This window comes from Apus apus, chromosome Z, assembly GCF_020740795.1.
Source record: "Apus apus isolate bApuApu2 chromosome Z, bApuApu2.pri.cur, whole genome shotgun sequence".
Taxonomy (NCBI): Eukaryota; Metazoa; Chordata; class Aves; order Apodiformes; family Apodidae; genus Apus; species Apus apus.
Window position 1 is genome coordinate 8672014 of NC_067312.1, and position 20373 is coordinate 8692386.

General features: G+C 42.3%; 1 protein-coding gene across 10 annotated transcripts in view; it reads left to right on the forward strand.

Moving 5' to 3' along the window:
• CELF4 (CUGBP Elav-like family member 4) overlaps window positions 1-20373 on the forward strand; it is a 733798-nt gene that overhangs the window by 605306 nt on the left and 108119 nt on the right. For 6 of the 10 annotated variants that reach the window (XR_007891849.1, XM_051643093.1, XM_051643095.1 and 3 more), the window contains exon 4: window positions 19014-19142. Coding sequence is in view for 9 of the 10 variants with exons in the window: in XM_051643093.1 (XP_051499053.1) it covers window positions 19014-19142 (129 nt within the window). In the remaining variant the exon portion in view is untranslated. The remainder of the gene's footprint in view (window positions 1-19013; window positions 19143-20373) is intronic. The other 4 variants (XM_051643097.1, XM_051643101.1, XM_051643098.1 and 1 more) reach the window with 1 other exon arrangement.

Here is a 20373-nt window from a genome sequence, read left to right on the forward strand (position 1 = left end):
AGTGACACCACTGACCAGTGCCAGTTAATGGCTGAACTCAAGATAATACCAAATTAAGCTTGACCTGAAAATCTCTCTGTTGCCTGAATCCAACCTGAAGTTCCCGTGACATCCAGCTCATTTCCTTATCACTTGGGGACAAGAGTGAGGGAGACATTTCACAAAAGTAATTTATCCTTGTATTTCCAAAGTGTTATTTTTCTTACACACACAATTGCTTTTTAATTTGAGTTGCTGCTGGTGGTGGGAAGGTTGCCTTTTTTCTTTATTTTTTCATTCCCAGCTTTGGTTTCTCACTTGCAGCTCACAAACCCATTTTAAGGTCTATTCTCTGTGACAGGCACTTTTCCTTGTATTTAGGGGATCACACCCACAAGCTGCACGAATCCATATGCAAACACACAGAGATACACATGCATTTTCTGAGTGAACTAAACTCCCAGTCTTGTGCTTTAATATAATTTAAGCAGCCTGCATAGAACTCTCTGGAGTTGGGATTATGTGTTAGGGGTCTGAAGTCTGCAACCTCTGCAGAAAAGTCCAGATCCAAAGGAAAAGGCCATGCTTTCTTCTGGATTGTGCTGCAAGGCAAACGGGCACAACTCCCAGGGTCTATTCCAGGCTGTGTTCCTCTTTAACTTAACTGTGCCTCAGTTTCCCAGAATGTCAACTGGGGTAAATGTCACCCCTTACCATTACTTGGCAACACTGAATGAATGTTTTTAAAATAATGTTATGGTAATGCTGTTATTACTGCATTGGCATGTTCTTTCAGAATTTGATATCAAAACAATTGCAGCCAAAATTCCCCGGATTGCAGATAGAGACATGAAAAAAATGAAAATGAAGAGCTTTTCCCAGAAGAACTCTCACATTTAATAGCAGAAGAAGGAAAACAAAGGCCTCTTTTGAATATATGACCACTACTTAGGGAGCTGGGGACAGACTGTTGTATCTTACTCATGAGTGGATTATTGATGGGAAAACTTTCAGTGTTTTTATTAAAATTCAGGAAAGCCTGCACAGAATCCTTCAAGCCTCTTATCTCTGGGTCCTGGCTTCCACTCAGACAAGACCAAAGGCCACCACATCACCGAAGGCTAGTTTCTTCCATCTGGGACAAAGTGACTGGAACAGACCAAAAATGAGTAGTCATAAGCCAACAGCTGAACTATGGAAGAGTCAAAGCAGGATTCAGTACATGTTCCCTGACTTTCTTTTGGTAAACATTGTATATTCTAAATAAATGTCATCCAAAATGGGACCTGGGCTTTGTTTCTAGCTCAGAGAAATGTTCAGGGAAGCTAAATTGTAAGAATCCTATTGCCTTACATTGCTTGACTGTGCAGGGAAGTCTCTGGGTACGTTTAATACAATTATTTCTGCTCCCAGGAAAAAGATGTTGAGGTGGGGAAATGAGAATACTGTCCTGTGTTTGTATTTGCATGAAAAACTCCTCAGAACTGTCATTGTTTCCTTTAGTGGCTGGCCTCTCCAGCTCTGACACTTTCTGTGGGACTAGCTTGTAGAGTCTGTTTCATTCCCAGTATCCTGTAGACATAAAAGTGATAAGGACATGATGAAAAATAACAGAATCCTTCTTGTGGTAGTTACAGAGTCACTATATTTGCAAAGATGACCTCTACACCTGTGTAATAAACACAGCTAGTGGATGTATTGGCCATTAACAGTAAGCTGTAATAATTGAGAGCAAAGAACAGATGTAACGGAGGACCATGCCCAGCTTTTGTGACAATATGTGTAGAACGTGGCCTGCACTTAGGAAAATACAATATTCCTTTAATGCCAGTGCTAGAGATCTGTGCTGCAAAAGAGGAGAAGGTCTGCTGTTCAAGCAAAGAAGAAGGAACAATGACAGAGGCAAGGGAATGGAGGAGAGGGGCTATGTGTCTTTGAGATTCTATCTTCCCCTTGGCAAAACTGACTGATTGAGTTTCCCTTATCAGTAGAAGCTATCGTGAGCTGCAGAGGTTGGATCTCTAGAATTGGAACTTCCTTGTAGTTCCTGCTGAGTACAGTGTTCAAGAGGGCGGACATTAAATGGATTAAGAAGTGGGTAATGGACAAATCTGAAAATGCAGTTGTCAAAGAGAAGGCACGATAGAATGAGGGTATTTGTAGCAGGGCTCTGCATGGATCGGTACCAGCGCTGATGCTAGTCAGCATTGTCATGAAGGTTGTGGAATTAAATATCTAAGCTGATAAAATCTGTGGATAACAAAAAATGGAAAATTGTAAGGACAGGACTCTGATAGAGAGTCAGCTGAGTCACATAGGTCACTCTGAATGAGCTTTGGCTGGCTGAGGCATTATGTGTGTCTTTCTGCAGAACCAAATTTGAGCTGACTCATGGAGGAATAAAACTAAAAACCAGGCCTAAAGAATGAGAGGCTATTTCATAAGACAGCGACCTAGAAAAATACCTTGGCAGTGACCTAGAAAAATGGTTAGTATGGCTGAGGAAGTCAACATTAGCTCCCAGCATGGTGGTGGGGAAAACCATCTAATGGGACCTCTTGCTGCACAAACAAGGAAACTAGAGGACAAGTATGATTTTATAGTAGGCAGAGTTGGTGGGGGAGTAGTCTGGCAAACTGATCTCAGCCTGGCATTTACCTTTTGAAAACTGTAAAAGATTTTGAAAAGACCTATATAAATGAAACAGATGCCTCAAAGTGTTAGGCTTAAAGAGTTGTGCTCATTCTTGCCTGAGAGAGCTCCGAGAGACTTGGATCTTTATGGCAGTATCTTTTCTGGGAAAAAAACCCTATATACTAAAGAGCACTTTAATCAGCTGGAGCGAGACTGAACTTTTCCCTGAAACTTTTCTAATTTGAAGGTGATGGTGAATGCATGAAAGTGAGAAGTCAAAGTTGGGCTCTTGTCACAAGAGGATATGCATCAAAGCAGACTATGATGCTGATGCTTGCTCCGACTGGTGCACTCAGAGTAAGACTTGACCCTTCTTTGGGACACAGAGTTTAGCCAAAACACAACCTATGGGGCTAGCTGCAGGGCAGCAGCAGAATGGCTTAGGTGTGCTGATTTGGCCATGGGATAGGAGTCTCCTGGGAAAAGCTCAGTGGGTATCTCCAGGGGCAGAGACCAGAATGCTGAAAATGCCCTTTTTGATGATAAGCCCTGTGAGTTGCTGACTATCCTGAGGCTAAGGGGGTTTTGGGAATAAGAAGGGGTCATAACTGCTAATATTTTTTTTTCCTACATGATGCCCATCTTTGCTTCCTGACTTCCTGCAGATCACTGGAGAGGGTCTTTAGCATAGGGAGCGTGCTGAGACCAGGCACTGGCTCTCCGCATCAATGTTATCGCTCGCTGTCACATTTCGAAAGAGGAAGCAAGTCTGTGCCACGCACACAGAGAACAAAGCCCTCACGGAGCCGAGTGAGAGTTACAACTTGTCAGCATGTCTCTCCGCCTGCCGAGGGCCAAACATGAAATACAAAAAGGCCTGAAATGAGGAAAAAGGCGGAAATAATAGCACAGTGAGCTCAGAAAAGGTTTGCTATAAAACAGCACCTTCGCTCTCTGTCTCTCTCTGTCTCTCTGAGTCTTTGCTACTGATGAAGGGAAGAGATGACTCCCCTTAGCACAGTTACAGTACTGTTGCAGTAATAGGAAGTGGAGCCAGGTTCAGACCTGGCTTGCAACAGCCCTGCTTTCTTCCCACACCCCAGAAAAACATTGTTAGCCAAAAAACCATTATTGAGTATGATGAAATCTGAGGAGGAAAGAGGATACAGAAGGTTATGTTTTCCTGTGTGGACAGTGAAGTTCCAGTAGCTGGAAATTTGCCTTTATGAGATTTAGATTTTACCCTGAATCAGAGAATTAATTTTTCCAGGTACTAAATTCAGGTATGGACGGTATAATTGTTTTTCATATTTGCTGATCTGGCCATAGCTTTTGTGGTGGAAGAATTAATTCCATCATTGTATGGTGTATGTCTGTGTTGTTGATTTACACCCACTAACGACCTTGTTTTAGGAAGCTTAGTAGGTTTATGTTTACTGATCCTTTTGTCCAGGTATATAATCTTCTTTTTCAAGTACTTCTGGAAGTGATAATATACCACTGCAAAGGAAAGACAGCGTTATGGTGAACACCGTGCAAGGGTAGGACAAAGGACCAACCTCAGTTTACTTCTGTAAAAATAGAGATGCATCTATGGAAAGTGAGTGGAGAAAATTGACTGAAAACAGGAGGCAAACATCCCCTCTTAGTGCACTCAGTCCTGTATTGCCAGTTGTTATTAATGTAGTTGGTAGTATATGCATCCTTCAGGCTCCCCAGTCTAATTAAAATTAGATGAAGCAGAATTCTGACAAAAATATCGACTTAACAAATATTTGTCTTGTTCCCATCATGGCATTGTGCTGCATCTCCTTCTTCTGGTACCAAACTGGTAGTGTATCGAGTTCCCTCCTGTAAGACTCATCTGCTGTTAATCTTCTGTGTAGACTAAAAGATGCCCCTACTCTTGCAGATGTTGTATGGAAGAGCACAGTTTCTGGTCCCCAATTCTTCCCATTCGTGCATTGCATAGCATAGGATTTCAGGCATGATCTTGGGAATGGCACATGTAGGAACAAGTTGCGGTTTAAAGCAAAGATTTTGGTCTAGTTGAAGGTGTTCCTTCCAATGCAGGGAGGTTGGAACTAGATGAGCTTTAAGGCTCCTTCCAACTCAAACCATTTTGTGATTGGATGAGCAAGAAAAGAAGAAAAACAAATGGACATTAATGGTCCTTTAGAGGTTGCAGGACTGTCCAGCAGTACCATTTTTATAGAAGCAGAACCCTAAGTCAGTCAGTAAGAATTAATAGGTAGTGTTAGGCTGAGCTGTAAAAGATTTTAAAAGACCAATGGACAGAGGAAACACAGCAAGGAGACAAGCATGGCAGGATTTGGCCCTGAGCATTGCCATCTCCCTGCATGTTAGGAAAGAAAATGATGGTGAAAAGCTCTGCTGCTGTAAACTGTCAATACATTGTACATGTCAACTACAGTGAATGCTTATTTGCTGTGAGTTCAGACAGCAGCCAAGATCAGAATGATGGGAGTGTCCTCACATACATGCCAGTCAAGGGCTGATTACACTGTGTAAGCAGAGAGGTCCCATGCGTTCTCCTGGCCAAGCTCACCCCTGAAAATCACCTGCAAAGGAGTTACCAGCAATGCCAGCACCTGGAGTAAACCACTTCTGCAGGAGGAGGCTGTTTATGAACTATTCTTTACTGCTGGCATAGCACCTGGCTCATTTTCACCTCTCTTAAAGGTTAACCTCATTTCCCTCTATTAGTTGGTTTTAGTGAATGCCATTCGGCATGGCAGTTAAGGAGTTCTGTCAGCAGATGGAAATGACAGTGGCATTTAAAGCCAGCCAGAGTTGAGAGCTGGGGGTGGGAGGGTGGGTGGAAGAAATAATCTTCAATAAAAACTTTGCAGGCAAATGCTAATTGACAGCAAAGGAGTCTCACTTTCCCCAGCCAGAGGAGAGAACTTTTGTCAATGCCCTGAGTAGGATGGGTCTCCCCTGAGTTTGAACCCAGCCAAAATCCAGGGAGACAAAGTGCCTGGGGGCCTCCAGAGAAGGACATGGGGCAACCCACATTTGTGGGTAACTTCTTGCTGGGTCCAGCAAACCTTAATTCCAGCCAGATGTGTGCTGAATATTGCTTTAACTAGAGGAAGGTTCCTCTCTGGGTGTGTTGGTTATAAGTTTTGTTGCTACCCCTGGATCACACTGCCACTGCTGCCTGGTATTTCTGGCCACACCATCTGGTCACAGTTTTCCAGAGTTTCCATACTGATCTGCTCTTCTTTTTCAAAACCTGGGATCAGGCTTGCAGGAAAGTCTTCCACTCAGAGGAAGGATGAGTTGTGCCTATGCTGGAGATCTCACAGGGGTTTGTTTTTCTTTCCTAGTACAACAGAGTGGTGAAAGGACGCTAAGAAAAGAGAGCAAATCAGGAAATATATACCAACTCCCAAACCCTAGGACACAAAAAGGTGTGATTGGCAATGTTGAGGCACTGCTGTCTTTCTGCTCCACCTTCACCAGACCTCCCCTAGCATAGGTGTAAGGGGCATTCCGCATCAGAGAATGTCTGCAATACCCTTTAATGGTAGGGACATACTGAGCAGCAGTTCTGCAAACTGAGGATCTGATCCAAAGCCTGCAAAGGCTCCATAGTACTCTTTTTCATTAATTCCAATAAGCTTCTGCTTTAACCCTGGATCTCCAATGTTTATTTCAAACACAGGTGTATCATCCCTGGAATATAATGTTCTTTCACATGCACACCTTGGGGTAATGGTCTAAATGAGTATATGGATAAGGCCAGCCAGACCCTGCCAGGCAGCATCATGAACAGACCCATTCATTTCCTGGGCCATTTGTTGAGCTGGCCATAGCATTTCAAAGGAGCAGTTATCTAGCTGAACGTGTACTTTTGTAAAAGGCAAAGCATTCCCCTGAAACAGTCCATTTCAATGAGATTTTTGCCAGAGGAGTTTTTTTTTTTTTTTTAAATTAATGCATCGAGTTCTTATTTCAGGAGGCACAAACCTGTCATTTTAACAGGATCTTTTTGATTAATTTTGTTTCAAGTCTGTATTGTGTTAAACGACTAAGAACATAAGAGCTTCGATTCTGGGTTAGACCAAAGGTTTGTCTAGTCCAGCATCCTCTGGTCCAGCAGTGCCCATTAGAAATAGTCAGAACACGGTTTTTATATCAAGTGACCCTTCCCTTAATGCCATCTGGCTTCCAGTAGGCAGACGTTTAGCAACTAAGACAGATTTCACATCTGGATCTTCATGCTTAATACCAGTGAGTGGACACAACCACCATTGATCTGTCTCATTCTTCTTGGAACTAATTTATGACTTATGCATTCAGCAACATCACATGGTAGAAATGTCTTTCATTTATTCACATAGCGTGTGAAAATGTACCCTCTTTTGTCTGGCTGAAAACCACAGCCATTCTGCTTTATATATTTTATGTTTTGAGGTGATTAAAACAAAGTCTTTTTGTTCCTCCGGGACAATACCCTGTAACATTTCGCAACTAAAGAATTTTCATTTTTCAAGAACCTTGTCCTCTGCAGTTCAAAGAAGAAGCACATTTTTTGAGACATCAGTATTTCCCATAGAAAGAAAATTCCATTTTTCATCCAGTTTCAGTTATTTCATTATATCAGTGTAATTAAGGGTGACAGCAACAAAAATAATAATATTAATAATTATTTTAAAAAATCACCTTAACATAGAACTTACTTAGGCAGCTGTGGGAGGAACAGGAAAGAATTAATGAAAGTTTCGCAACTGCAGCTTCTTCCACCCAGCTGAGCCAGAAGAGTCTTAGGGACATGTTAGAGTAAACAGTCGCCCCAACCTGATCACACTGGCACTGTGTGATGCCCCCAACCTTTAGTTTAAATACCTGTAAGGCAGAGAATATGCTATATAGGTATGGAGTCCAATTTTCATTCTTTATTTTTAACTAGACAATCACAAGACTGGGACTTCCACCTAGACAAATTGAGACTGGCTTAAGCTCAGGTGATCTGCTTTATGGGGAAAAAAACATCACTTTTAGGTCTTCTTGCAGTCAGTGGGATATCTGAAAGGTTAAATGGGGAGATCCCAGTTAAGTTCAGATTTTTATCTAATCACATGCAACTGGGCATATGCACCGCATGCCCAGCTCCACTGCTCACATCCGTAGGCAAATCCTTACATGATTTCAGCTTTTGCTCCGCAAAGCAGGGTGAAATTATAATTCTATTTCTAACTGCTTTTTTTCTACCAACAGTTACAGCCAGGACTGTCTCTTTCCGTGCTTACACACGCAGCCAGGCACTGTCCATTTTTTTATTTTAGCTGAGGACTTCAGGTACAAGCATCAAACAAATAATGCACAAAACTTCTGTGTGAAATAGGGCTTCATAACTGAAGTGAGCATTAGGCCCAGAGCTGTATGATGTAGGAAAGGTGTTATTGAGACCTATGAGACATGCTGCTTGGATTCCTTTATTATTACTGTATTCTTTTGCCTCTCCTTCATTTTCTTTGTTTGTAGACAAGGGGATGGAGAGGGAGAAAGCCAGCAAGTTTATAAAAGGAAGAGAGAAAGGGGTTGAGGCATTTCACGGAGTTCTTTAATGACATTCTCTATAATTTGAAAATGGGGAGGGAAGCAGGGAGAGAAAAAGGGAATTAGCAAAAAACTGGCAAAAGAAAAGTGGAATGTGGAGAGAAGCATGTGGATGAATTTTAATGCAATCAGAAAGCTGTAATAATGGTAATAAAGGAATATATTCAGACGTCAAGAGAGGGAGAAGGGAACAGGACCCGCGACGCCAGAATTTAAATTAGACATAGGCGTATAATTCTCTTTTCTTCCCTCCGCCCCCCCCCCCCCTCCTTTCTTCAAATGAAGGAAATGGAATTTTTAAGCACAGCAAAAGAGGGATTAACAATTGGCAGGTTTTCAGCCCTTTGTCTTTTGGCGAATCCCATTTAATCACCGTCTTTAATATTAAGGAGGCTGTGGCCGTGCAGGGCTGTCTCAGGCTTGGGGGAAATGGATGATATACAGAGGAAAAGAGAGATAACACTTAGGTTCAGGCAATTGTGAGGAAGTGTTTCAATTACCTCCACTGAAGTCTTTAAAAACTGAAGTTTAATTTGATCTGAAATGTCGTCACAGTTCCTGCAAGAAAAAATATGTCCTTCCTACCCCCTTCCTGCCCATGTCTCTGCTGTTTCAACAACTCTCAGAGATCAAGGCTGGAGTGCTACCATGGATTAATGTCCTGGCCTTCTAGGCTTCCAGAAAGGGTTTCAAAGCCCCAACAGGTCACCATTAAGATGAGTTTAGGAACTGAAACTTATTTTCCTGACATACCAGCCTTGACACCACTGACCCTGAGGAGTTTGTCAAGAAGCTTCTAAGCTTTGCTCTGAATGAGTGTGAAAACCAAACAGCCCTTGAGGCTCAGCCTCAGCCTTGTGTGGCCACAGAGTGAAAAGGGAATGTTACACATAGGAATTAAGATGTGTTACATTCCCCAGAACCAAAGACTGGAGGAGTTGGATTCAAATCTGGGCTGCCTCTGAAAGATAAGTGTAAAAGCATGATTCAGTGTTTGTTTGAGGTGTCATTTGATAGTTCAAGACAGTCTTCTCCTTCACCTCCTTTTCTAAGGGAAATCCATTAAGCTGGGCCAGAAAAGCATTTGCAGGAGGAAAAAGCTCAAGCAGTCATGGAAAGGGCTGCAATGTTCAGTTAGAGGACAGCTGCACACCTCCGTACTTTGATGCTGGGTCTTCTTAGGTACTTTTCTCCCATGAAAGTTTCCAGGTGTCTTCCCCGAGAATAGGAACTGTAAGCACAGGCTGATAATATCTGGAGAAAGAGGTATGATTTATTTGGGTTTTTTCATGACCAGAAGGCCAATTTGAATTCAGACATTCTTCCTGTTGTGAAGGTGTGGTGAAGAGAAAGTGAGTGTTTGGGCTATATGTTGAATTCAGAAAGATTGTATTTTGACTCATGAGTCTTTTCCTAAAAAGCATCATCTCGTTAATCCTTCTCAAAAATATTCCAGTTGGGTATTTCAGATAATGAATAAATTTGGAAGAACTGATCTGCCAGGCACAAATCAGGCTGATACTTTGTGCTTTGCATGACACCAGGTTTTAGACTGCTCTCACCACCATCTTTCCTAAGCAAAGGCAACTAATAGAGTGGATTGTTGTGAGTTGTTTTCCCAGATCAATATCCAACACCATAAAACCTGTCATTGAAGATCTGCACAGGGAGTAGCATCTCTTGGCAGTGGACAGTTGTGACAGCACTGTTCAGCAAGTCAGAACTACTATTTGTCTTGAGGTTATAATATTCTTCACTGTAAAAGAAGAGTCTGCTGCTAACGGAATCGTTTGGGCTATGTCTTGATGGCAGGGTTTGGTTGGCCTGTTGCCTAAGTTTTGCCCATAACCTGTCTGTACAAAGGAAGTCTGAGCAGTCTTTCATCTCAACTGTCCAGATGAGGCTGTAGGTTTAAGGTTGGATTTCACTTCAGTGCAGATAGACAACATGTCTTGCCACAGGAGCACAGTTCAGCCAGCTCCAAACAGCATTCATCCTCCTGGTCTGAATTGTGTTCTCCATCTCCTTCCTTTTTTTTTCCTACCACTTCACTTTATCTAACATGCTGACACGCTTGCTCTCCCAAATTATTCCTGGACTTGGTTTAGCAGCTGATCCAGTTCAAGGAGCAATTTGAGTTCCCAGCCAACCAGGTCTCTCTGCTGAGGACAAGAATATTGTAGTATGGATGGGGACCCTGTAGAGAATAGGCCCAGACACATTTAATTTGAAAACATAATCTTAGATTTAGGATTCACCAGTTGGCAACATATTAAATTTCTTCCCAGTTGCTCAAAGGACGAAAAGCAGCCAACATCTGTGTTTTCCTGGATGCATGCACCTAGCTCACTGTGATCTATCTTTAGGGATCACACCACTGCAGGACATGAAAATATCTCCCTGAAAGGTGACTCCAAGATCCACAGACACTGGTCATTTGAAAAAGCAGGGATTTCCATTCAGAACTAAACCCTGAATTGACTTACCTCCACCATGGACTCCTCTTGCATAAAAAAGGAGTTGGGGAAGTTCCAGCCATGTAAATTTAATACAAACTATCAGAGGATTCAGTCATAGATCTGACCACCAGCATTTGAGGTGCTTTTCATTATTACTGCCAGAGGTCCCCATATTCATGCCTTGTGGCAAACACTGAGGAACCTCAGCAATGCTCCATTTTGCTTGGTGCAAGCACACTTATTTATTTATTTATTTATTTATTTATTTGTCTATTTATGGGGAAACTGAGTCTGTCTTTTGCCCTGGATAGTTCATGTAGCAAACATTTCCACTGAAACTGCCGTCCTTAGGTGATGTATATTCTAAGTATTTAGTAACAGTAACTACATGGTCATCCATCTCTCTGGTACCAGGAATAATGAGTCGCTGTAAGGGAAAAGTGATTTTGCCTGCCACAACATCCAGAGAATAGCTTGAGGAGGAACCCAGGAGTACCAAATACCAGTCTGAAAGGTACAGACAGAAGCTGTGGCCAAGCACTTGCACATCCTCATGGATCCACCTTTCCATAACTGGATCAGGAGTGATTTCCATTATTTTCCAACACAAAATCTAAGGCCTGTCTATTGAAAATAGCTCCCAGTATATTCAAAATAAACAAAAGGAAGAGATTCCTAACACAATGTATTACTAAGATGCAGAATGTTTTGCTGCAAGATGTAGCAGATGCTCACAGTTTGCACAGGTTCAAAATCCCACTGAACGTCAAAAAAAGACACTTCAAATACTAATACATATAAAAACAAAACAAAACAAAACAAAAAACAATTAACAAACAAACAAAAACCCAACAGCGCCACAGCAGACTCCAGAAGACCCTAAACTGCAGAACCCCAAATTCCAGGAGAATATATGGAGGAATTAACAAATTTTTTTCCTCTGTTGCTGTACTCTTTCCTAGACATCCACAACTGGCTATTGCCAGAGGCAGCACACCAAGTCAGACAGAACTGCTGTCTCTTGTACAGCTGTTCCTTCACTCCGTGCAGAGAATCCATGTCCAAGTCAAGGCTCAGAGTGCAGCCAAGCAATTAAATAAGAGAAATCTTTCAAATGAAGTTGTGTTGTTTTGTTGGGTTTTTTTTCAGATGCAACAGTGGAGAATAATGCACCTGTGGGTTGAAGCTTCCTCCTTTATACAGGAGAATTATGCTCCCACACCTGGGCTTATATTCATTTGTGCTTGTCCCCATCATACAGCTGTTCAGATTAGCTGTTATTCTCTCTAGTCCGGGTGTCTCAAAGCCTCTGTATCCAGCAGTCAGAGACTGGCAGCTGTGCAATCATATCTGTTAACGTATGGGATATAAAGAATCTGTTAAGTAAAACCAAACCAGGGAGGGAGGAGGGGAAGAGATCAGCACAAAGCAATCACTCCTGTAAGATGTGATTAGGGATGCCCACGACACCCAGCTGTAAGGAACAGGTGAACTCAGCAAACATTTTAAAGCCTGCAGCAGAATTAGCCCCTTGTGAGCATTGTTTGATATAGGGAGGGGGAGTGAAAACTGGAGAGAGAAGCCCATGCAGGTGGAAGGAGGGTTTGGTTTCTATTGTTTGGAGTTAGCAGTAGATTTCTGTTGTTTCCAGAGTGGGTTGGGCTCTTAGTGGTTGTTGTTGGTGGTTTTTTCCCCCATTTTTGAAACACCTCCATTTTACAAGGTTCATGTATTTTCCAGCAAGGTACCACAGAGAAGATAATTAACTAATTTACAATTAGCTACAACAGAATTCGTAATCGCTTCCCCTGTGGAAAGGTCTATAATCATCATCACAGAGCTGCAGGACTGCTGTGAAAATGGCAATAGGAGTGTGCAGCCCAGACCCCAGGAAATGCCCTGCTCTTAGCCTATTGATCCAACTGATTAGCGCAGGTGGAAGAGAGCAGTGGGACACTCCAGCTCGAGGCGAAAGATAGTTTGAGCTTTCCAATTTGAGTTCAGAGCTCAACCCAAACTTTCAAAATGTTTAGAGCACCTACAGCTCACCCTCCAGCTCTATAGCTCATCCCTTTTCCTTTGGCCTGAGGAGAATACTTGGTTCATGATTGTTCAAAAAAAATAATGTTTATAGATCTTTTTCACCACTATGACTTTGGAAGATTCCTGATCCCAGTGCATGGGCTTGGGGGTGCTCATGGATGAAAAGCTGGATGCAGGTGGGTTGGACTGGATGACCTTTAAAGGTCCCTTCCAACCCAAACTATTCTGTGATTCTGTAAGATTCTGTGGTGGACACCCCCAACACTGCCTCCTCTCCCCTCTCCATTGAGAACCAGCCAGGAGAATGGGCATGAAAGACAGGCTCTGCCTCTTGCATCCTCCCTGGTAGATGTACCATTTGGTCCTATGCACCAGCATTTTCTTCTTACACACACCTGCACAGAAAAACTTCTCTAGACTGCTCATTTGTTCTGTCATGGTGCCAAGGACATAAGCTTTAAGGCCCTCCCTGTGCCTGGACTGAAGCACTGCAGCTGGTCCCCCACAGTGTGTATAAGCAATGTTTGGGGAGGAGGGAAATAGCAGCAGGGACAAATAATTATTAGCTATATAAATAATGGAATTAATTAGCATCTGGTTTCTGAAACGAAGCCATGCAGCAACCTGATCCTGATGCTTAGAAAGCCAAAGACATCGAATAACATCAGGGAGTTGCTCTGGTGAATTCCATGCTCATAAAGAGGGTGCTTGTTCCCCTACAGGAACACACAAACATCAGTTTAATTCTTGCATGAAGAAGCACACACACTATCCACATGTGCTGCCCTGGCAATGAACTCAGGATGAAACAAGGAGGTTCATAGGTTTTAGAATAAGGGTGTTTGTGACTAGAAGGGACTGTAATGATCTTCCGGTTCACCTTCCTGATTAGCATGGGCCATAAAGGCAATAGATCTGTCCCTCTTTATTTCCAAGACCTTGGATGCAATGTTCTAGATGGTAAAGCAGGCTTGTGCTTTACTGTTACGAGGATTCAACCTCTTTGTTTTGCATGAGCAATACGAGAACACAAGTGTATTTATACACTCTTATCTAAATGTACCCCCACGCACACACATACATTAGCCAGAGCTATCTGGATAAACAAAAACCTGTGTCATGTCTCTCTGTGAGTGACCCTAATTTTCTCCTAGTCCCTCCACAATTGCTGTGATTCTTGTTCTTGTCCTTTTGCTCCACAGAGGGTCAAATAGCCTGCATCTCATTGTCCCTTCTGTCTCTTTAATTAGTGCCCGTCTTCCCCCTTCTCCCCCTCACTCCCTTGTCCCCCCTTCCCATCTCCTCTCAGCACTTGGTTTGCAACGCTCTATTATTTCACCTTTCACACGTGCCGTCTCCTTCGCCCCTGCTCGTCTGACACCTCTGCCTCACGCTTATCATAGAAACATAACATTTAAATACAAACAGAATGGGGAATAATTTAACCCCTATTTGCACTGGGGAAGGTGCTGAAGCTTCATATAAATACAGCCAGGGAGATTCATAGATGTTATATGTTTATCTGACAAAATACATTTCTTCACTCCTATGCCTTACAGCCGGCTTTTCCTGATGGGCACAAGCCTCCACAACTAGCACAGTGGCCAGGAAGCAGTACGCCTGGTTTCAGAGGGATCACAGAATCACACAAAATCACAGAATCATCAATGTTGGAAAAGACCTTCAAGATTATCAAGTCCAACCATCCACCCTACAGCCCCTAAGCACTAAGCCATCTCCCAAAACACCACATCTACCTGTTTTTTTGACACCTCCAGGAACAGTGCCTCTACCACTTCACTAGGCAGCCTGTTCCAATGCCTCACCACTCTTTCTGTGAATACTTTTTCCTAATATCCAATCTGAACCTTCCCTGTCACAACTTGACCCCATTTCCTCTTGTCCTATCACTAGTCACCAGGGAGAAGAGGCCAACACCCACCTCTCTGCAACCTCTCCAGCTAGTCCTCCTCAAGCCTGGGGGATATTGGAAATGCCACCAGAGGGACATCTCTGGGGACTCCGTTTTGCCATTATGGTGGTCTTTCTCTCTCTGCCTGGCCTCCTGGGACAGGAATAGGCGGTACTGGTTTCTGCTGTTTGTTGACAGCCAAATGGCGTGCACTTGAGCTGAACTTAACTTTCAGTATTTTGGGGGTACTTCAGGCCACTCATGGTGAGAGCTTTGTGCTGCACCTGCAGAAACCTCCTTGGCTTTTCTGGTCACTGTGTCCCAGAGAAATAGCCATCCACTATTATTTCCATGGTGAAGTAAACATGATAGACTCACATAGTGGTGAAAGGCTGATAATGGGGTGAACACTAATGAGAAAAAAACTAAAGACTGTGGAGAAGAGTCTCACATGGACATCACATTCAATCCCTGAACTGTAGGACAGTGTCATTGTTCAGACTGCTGCTTTTAAGGGCTGCCTCTACAGCAAAGGCAGTCAGGTTTCTTCATTAATATGTAATACTTCAGCGTGAGATTAAACTGAAACTATCACTTTGGTATGTTTAATAGACAGAAATCTGTACAGGTCCTTTCTGACAATAACAAAGGGAAGATGCCCAGATGTGCATCAATACTTGATGAGTGGCCTTGTGGAGTTGCATAGAATAGATTTTCATCATACCTGTCTTTACACTGTCTTGGTTTCCGTCACAGGGAGGAGATAGGGGCTGCTTCTCATGGCTGCTTACCTCCACTGTGTAAGATAAGATGGTACGGTAAGGTATTTCTCTCTCTCCCTTGGCCATGGGCCAGCTTAGGCTGCAGCACACAGGCATGCCCACAGCTAATGTAGGGGGCATCCCAGACCATGGGCTTGTACCCAGTCTCTTTTTGTACTTCTTTTCTGTCCCTGGACAGTGGTATTTCTGTTATCTTTGACTTAATGTTCCCTGGGGTTTGGTCTTAAGGGGCCCAGTCTGAAGTTTACCCCTTAGTCCCACAGTGTGAAACAAGTATGATAGCACTGAGCTCAGCAATGGAGGTCATAAGGAACAGTCTGCTCAGTGCTCTAAAGTTCAGATGTGGGTCCTGTCTGGGAAGGATAGAAAGAGGAAAAAGAAGGAAGCATGGGACTTAACAGGCTGGTGTGGGTGGACCACACCTTGCAGACAGGCAGAGCCCAGGGACAGCTTAATCTGTTGATTCCTCCAGGTTTGTGTGCTGCATAAATCTTTGGTTTCTGTAGGACGTAGAGTGGCCTGAGTGATGGTAGAGCAAGGTACTGCCCTCCAGTCTCATTTGAGTACACTGGAAAAGTCTGATGGGGAGCAGCAGTGGTCAAACATATCCTACTGATAATAGCACATCCTCTCTTCATTTTATTCTGGCATTCTCATGGTTTTATTCAAACATATTTATGAAGCAGAAGTAGCTGCACCAGTGTATGGCATGTCAGTTTTTAAGACCTGGAAGGGCAGCTTACGGGGGCACTCCACGTATAGAGGTCTTATTAGCCAAGACCAGGAATGTGCTGAATGGCCCCAGCTGCTGGATCTCTGCCTCTCTCTTCCTACCCAAGATTTGTGAGGGACATTGTTAAAACATGCTTCTGAGCTCCCTGGCAAGGCTGGGACAAGAAAGGTAAAAGTAGCATTTTGTTAGAAGAACCTCTCATAGAAAAAAGCTTGTTAAACTAACTCATTTTTTATCAACTGAGTATGTGATTGTGTAGATTTCTGAGACAGCAGATGTGACAAATTATTCCCTTGACAACCTAAGGCACAGTTTTTCAGGAGGGAGACAAGGCACTGATTTGGAGTCAAGGTTGGAGGTGACTTCAGACATTGCTGAGCCCCAGATGTCTATAGGAGGTCACTTCATACCAGGTGCCTTGGAGGGGCTCGACCAGCAGCCCGTGGTGAAGGTGATCCTCACCCGTGGCATAGCCTATTTCTGGTTGTCTGATGGCCACCTTGTGGGCAGCTTATCAAAACACCACAGCTTCTGCTAGCCAGCTCTGGGAACAGACATCACCACCCCTAGTGTCCTGCAGAGATGCAGAAAAAGGGGCCAAAATAAAAATAAAATAGAATGAAATAGAATATAGAATTAAGTGGTTCCTAAAACACCTGAATTTAGCTTTGCATAAACTAAACCAGACAAGGCAGTTTCAGGCTAGTTCCGCACTAGAGAGATTTGCTGACAGAGGAGGGATGTGATTTTTTTTTAATGATACATTTATATTAGCAAAAAGCCTGGTGAAAATACAGTTACACAGCTATAGGAGTGCTTTTGCTGATGCAGCTTATTTGAAACAGGGGAAACTGCATAAAGTACAACATAACAGATGCTTCCTCTGTGCTGGAAGTGTTTACTAGACACAAACTTTCTAGGCAAAGCCTTTTGCTGGTGGTGTTCCCAGTTCGTTTCCACTGCTCTGAAATATCTCCCATCTCCTGGGACAGCTGTTCTCCTTCTCTGGGTGTTTTCTTCCAATATCTGGAGAAAAACCAGATTTTGGACTGGACTCTTTCTCTAAGGTTTTGTCTGGCCCTAGACTGAGAGATGCCCCATGGAGCAAATTCACATTCAGTAGCTGCCTCTCTAAAGCTTATACCTCACCTCTGAGAATCTCTTTTGTGGGTCAGTTTGGCCATCAAAAAAACAAACCTTTCAGATGTCCAGTACACCTTCTTCTGAAGTGGGGACAACCCACATCATGTTAATTAGGGTTCTATGCATCATTTAAGGCTGAATTTTGAAAAGACCTTTTGCTTAATCAATTGCAGTAGGCATGTTTCTTGCTTTAATGGGTCTATCAGAAGGCTATTCCTGTTTTCCTGCCCTATTAGAAATACACATATACCCTCCTCAACCTATCTTTCCTTCCTTTTCAGCAGCCTAACTGAAGGCAACATAACTCCTCTCTTTCTGTGGGCAGTACACTTTTTGTTCACATGGATAACTCAGCTGCAGGAATGAAAGCTCCTAATATCTTCACTCAGTATCCAGTGCATGAAAAATTATCCTCATCCAAGGCTATAAAGTAATTTGCCAATTTTCAGGTGCATCTTGATCAAACACTTTGATCAAACACTTGTTGAAGCAGAACAGATTGTCTTCACCAATGATTTCTTAGTGAACAAAAGTGGCATAAATCACCCAATTTGTCAGCCAGAAAAGGGTTGTTACAAACCAATGTTTTGTTCAGCTTTAGGTTAAGAATTAAGAATATTTTGATTTTTTTTTTTTTAATCAAAGTATTTATTTATTTATTTTCATTTACTTATTCAAATTTGTTACATCTGCTCTGCAAACTGCTTTGAAAAGTATCTCAGTTCATACATTTACATAGTGTTTAATGAATGATAAACAAGACATTTTTGAATCATGTGTAAATGGTCTGTTTACACACATGATGTAAATTCTGTAGTTTTGTTTTTTTTTTTCCTTGGTGTAATGGTACTAGTCTCTGAAAATAAACCTGATCTAGAGGAACCACTCAGTGCCCTCTAAGATCTTTCTACCAACTGATCAATCATTATTTTGGTCTGTTGTCACCAAAATTTTCTGAAGGTGTTTAGTTCTGGACTAAAGATCCCCATATGTGATACAAGTCTAAGCATAAATAGCCTTCCTCCTTCAAAATACAAGCAGATCACATCATGCTTTGACATGAAACACCACCTGCTTGAGCTATGTCAGATATTAATAATCACATAAGATTTGTGTTTCGAACAACAATGTATGTTTCAAAAACTTTGGGGTCATTTCAAATAAACCCATTAAAAAATTAATCCAAACTTCTAAGTATGTGTCTGTGAGTAGATATAAATAAATAATCTCCATTTACAGGCCTGTGTTTTCTGTTATATCCTGATTTAAACAGCTTGTGTTAAATATTTTTTTGGAAACTTGTTTAGTACTGCAAGGGCTACTAACTTATGTTTAATTAATTTGGACTTTATTTCTATATGCTATCTTTATCCACATTCCTCTTGCATTGCAGTCAGAACATTGTTGTCATTTTAGTTACTGCAAGCTGTTTGCAAAAGTATATCAGAAAGAGTTGACTGGGAAGACTTCAGTGACTTGATTTTGAGAAGTTGTTGAAGATTTTATATGTAACCAAGTATTTGTTCTTGCTGTTTTTTATAAATTGCTAAATTATTTTCAAGTATTCATTGAAAGTCAGATACTATTAAGGTTTTTCAAGCCAGCTACCTGAAAAGACTAGCAGCTTCTGACATATGTCACCTCAATGAAATCACTGTTTCCTTTGCGTGTGATACTGAGCCATCTTGGCTTTCTCATCCCTCCTGAAATATGGTAAGCATCTCTTTATTTTGTTCCAGAAGACAGAAAACTCTTCGTGGGTATGCTCAATAAGCAGCAGTCAGAAGACGACGTGCGCAGGCTATTCGAGGCATTTGGCAACATTGAAGAGTGTACAATCCTTCGAGGACCCGATGGCAACAGCAAAGGTAAGGTGGTGTCTTGTGTCTAGCAGGATGCAGAGTCAGTGTGTAGTTTATTCTCTGGAGCGACAAAGTCAATAGGTCGTGGTCAGGAATGCATCTTATAGATTAGGAGGGGTCACATTTGCCAAAGGAGGCCACCTCTTTGCTGGTTTCTGTCTGCTTGTGCATGAGAAGAAAAAGCCGATTGCACTTAGTAACGTATGTCCCCAATAATCCGTGTGCAAATTGATGCCCATTATAGTTTCCTCACAGGGCAGAGCCTTCTGTCTGAACACAGGGCCTCTACATTCACTCAAGATGTGCTCTTCCCACCCCGTTGAACAGACTCATTCTTTCTTTAAGCACAAACAAGATTGCTACTCAGCAGCTCCACCACTATTCCTGCTTGTTTCTCACCCATCAGCCCCAGATCTTCTCCTTCTTCAGTTGGTCTTTGCACAGATTCACACTGGCCAGTGATCAGAATTACAAGGGCTAGGGTGCTGATTTAAGTATTACACCCTGTAGACACTTACTGCTTGAAACACGCACGTCCTTCACTGCAAAAGTAAGTGTCAATTTTTGGCATCACTTTTCTACCTGGCTAGCACAAAAGATACTTTTCTGTAGCCCAGGTGTAAGGATGAGGCTTCCTTCTTAAATGTGAGGGTAATTTTTTTCTCCCATCACTCTCTAGACAAAATGACTTCAATTTGAGTAGGAAGCCCTCTTCTCTTGACAGTATAATGTGTCCATCAAATATTGATCTGCGTATAATATATCATAAACTATACTGGAATGTGCAGCACAGGGGAAGAGACCAGTCCTGCAGATGCAGTTCATATCTCACTAGATATTTTGACATGTGACAACATCAACCAGCATATTTTTGTTACAGGGAAGCAAAAAATCCAAATCACAGTGATACACTGGAGAAAGATATTTCTATTCCATAAAATCACTGGTGGCCAAAAATGACTTCACACTAGCATTATAGGGCAGCTGTTTGATTTAAGTCAACAAAACTCAGCCTTTTTGTTATAAATGGCTGAAAATAAGCTTTGGACACCTTCCTTGGCTACTTGGATTTCATGGCATACAAAGACAGGGTCTGTCTCACTAGTAAGTGGTGGTTTAGTTTGGTCTAGAAGAACTCCAAACTTCATAATACTAGGCAATTAAGCTATCCATTCACTGAATAAATCAGTACATTGGAGAAGAGCAGGGAAGAAAAAAAAAAAAAAAAGTCTCCTGT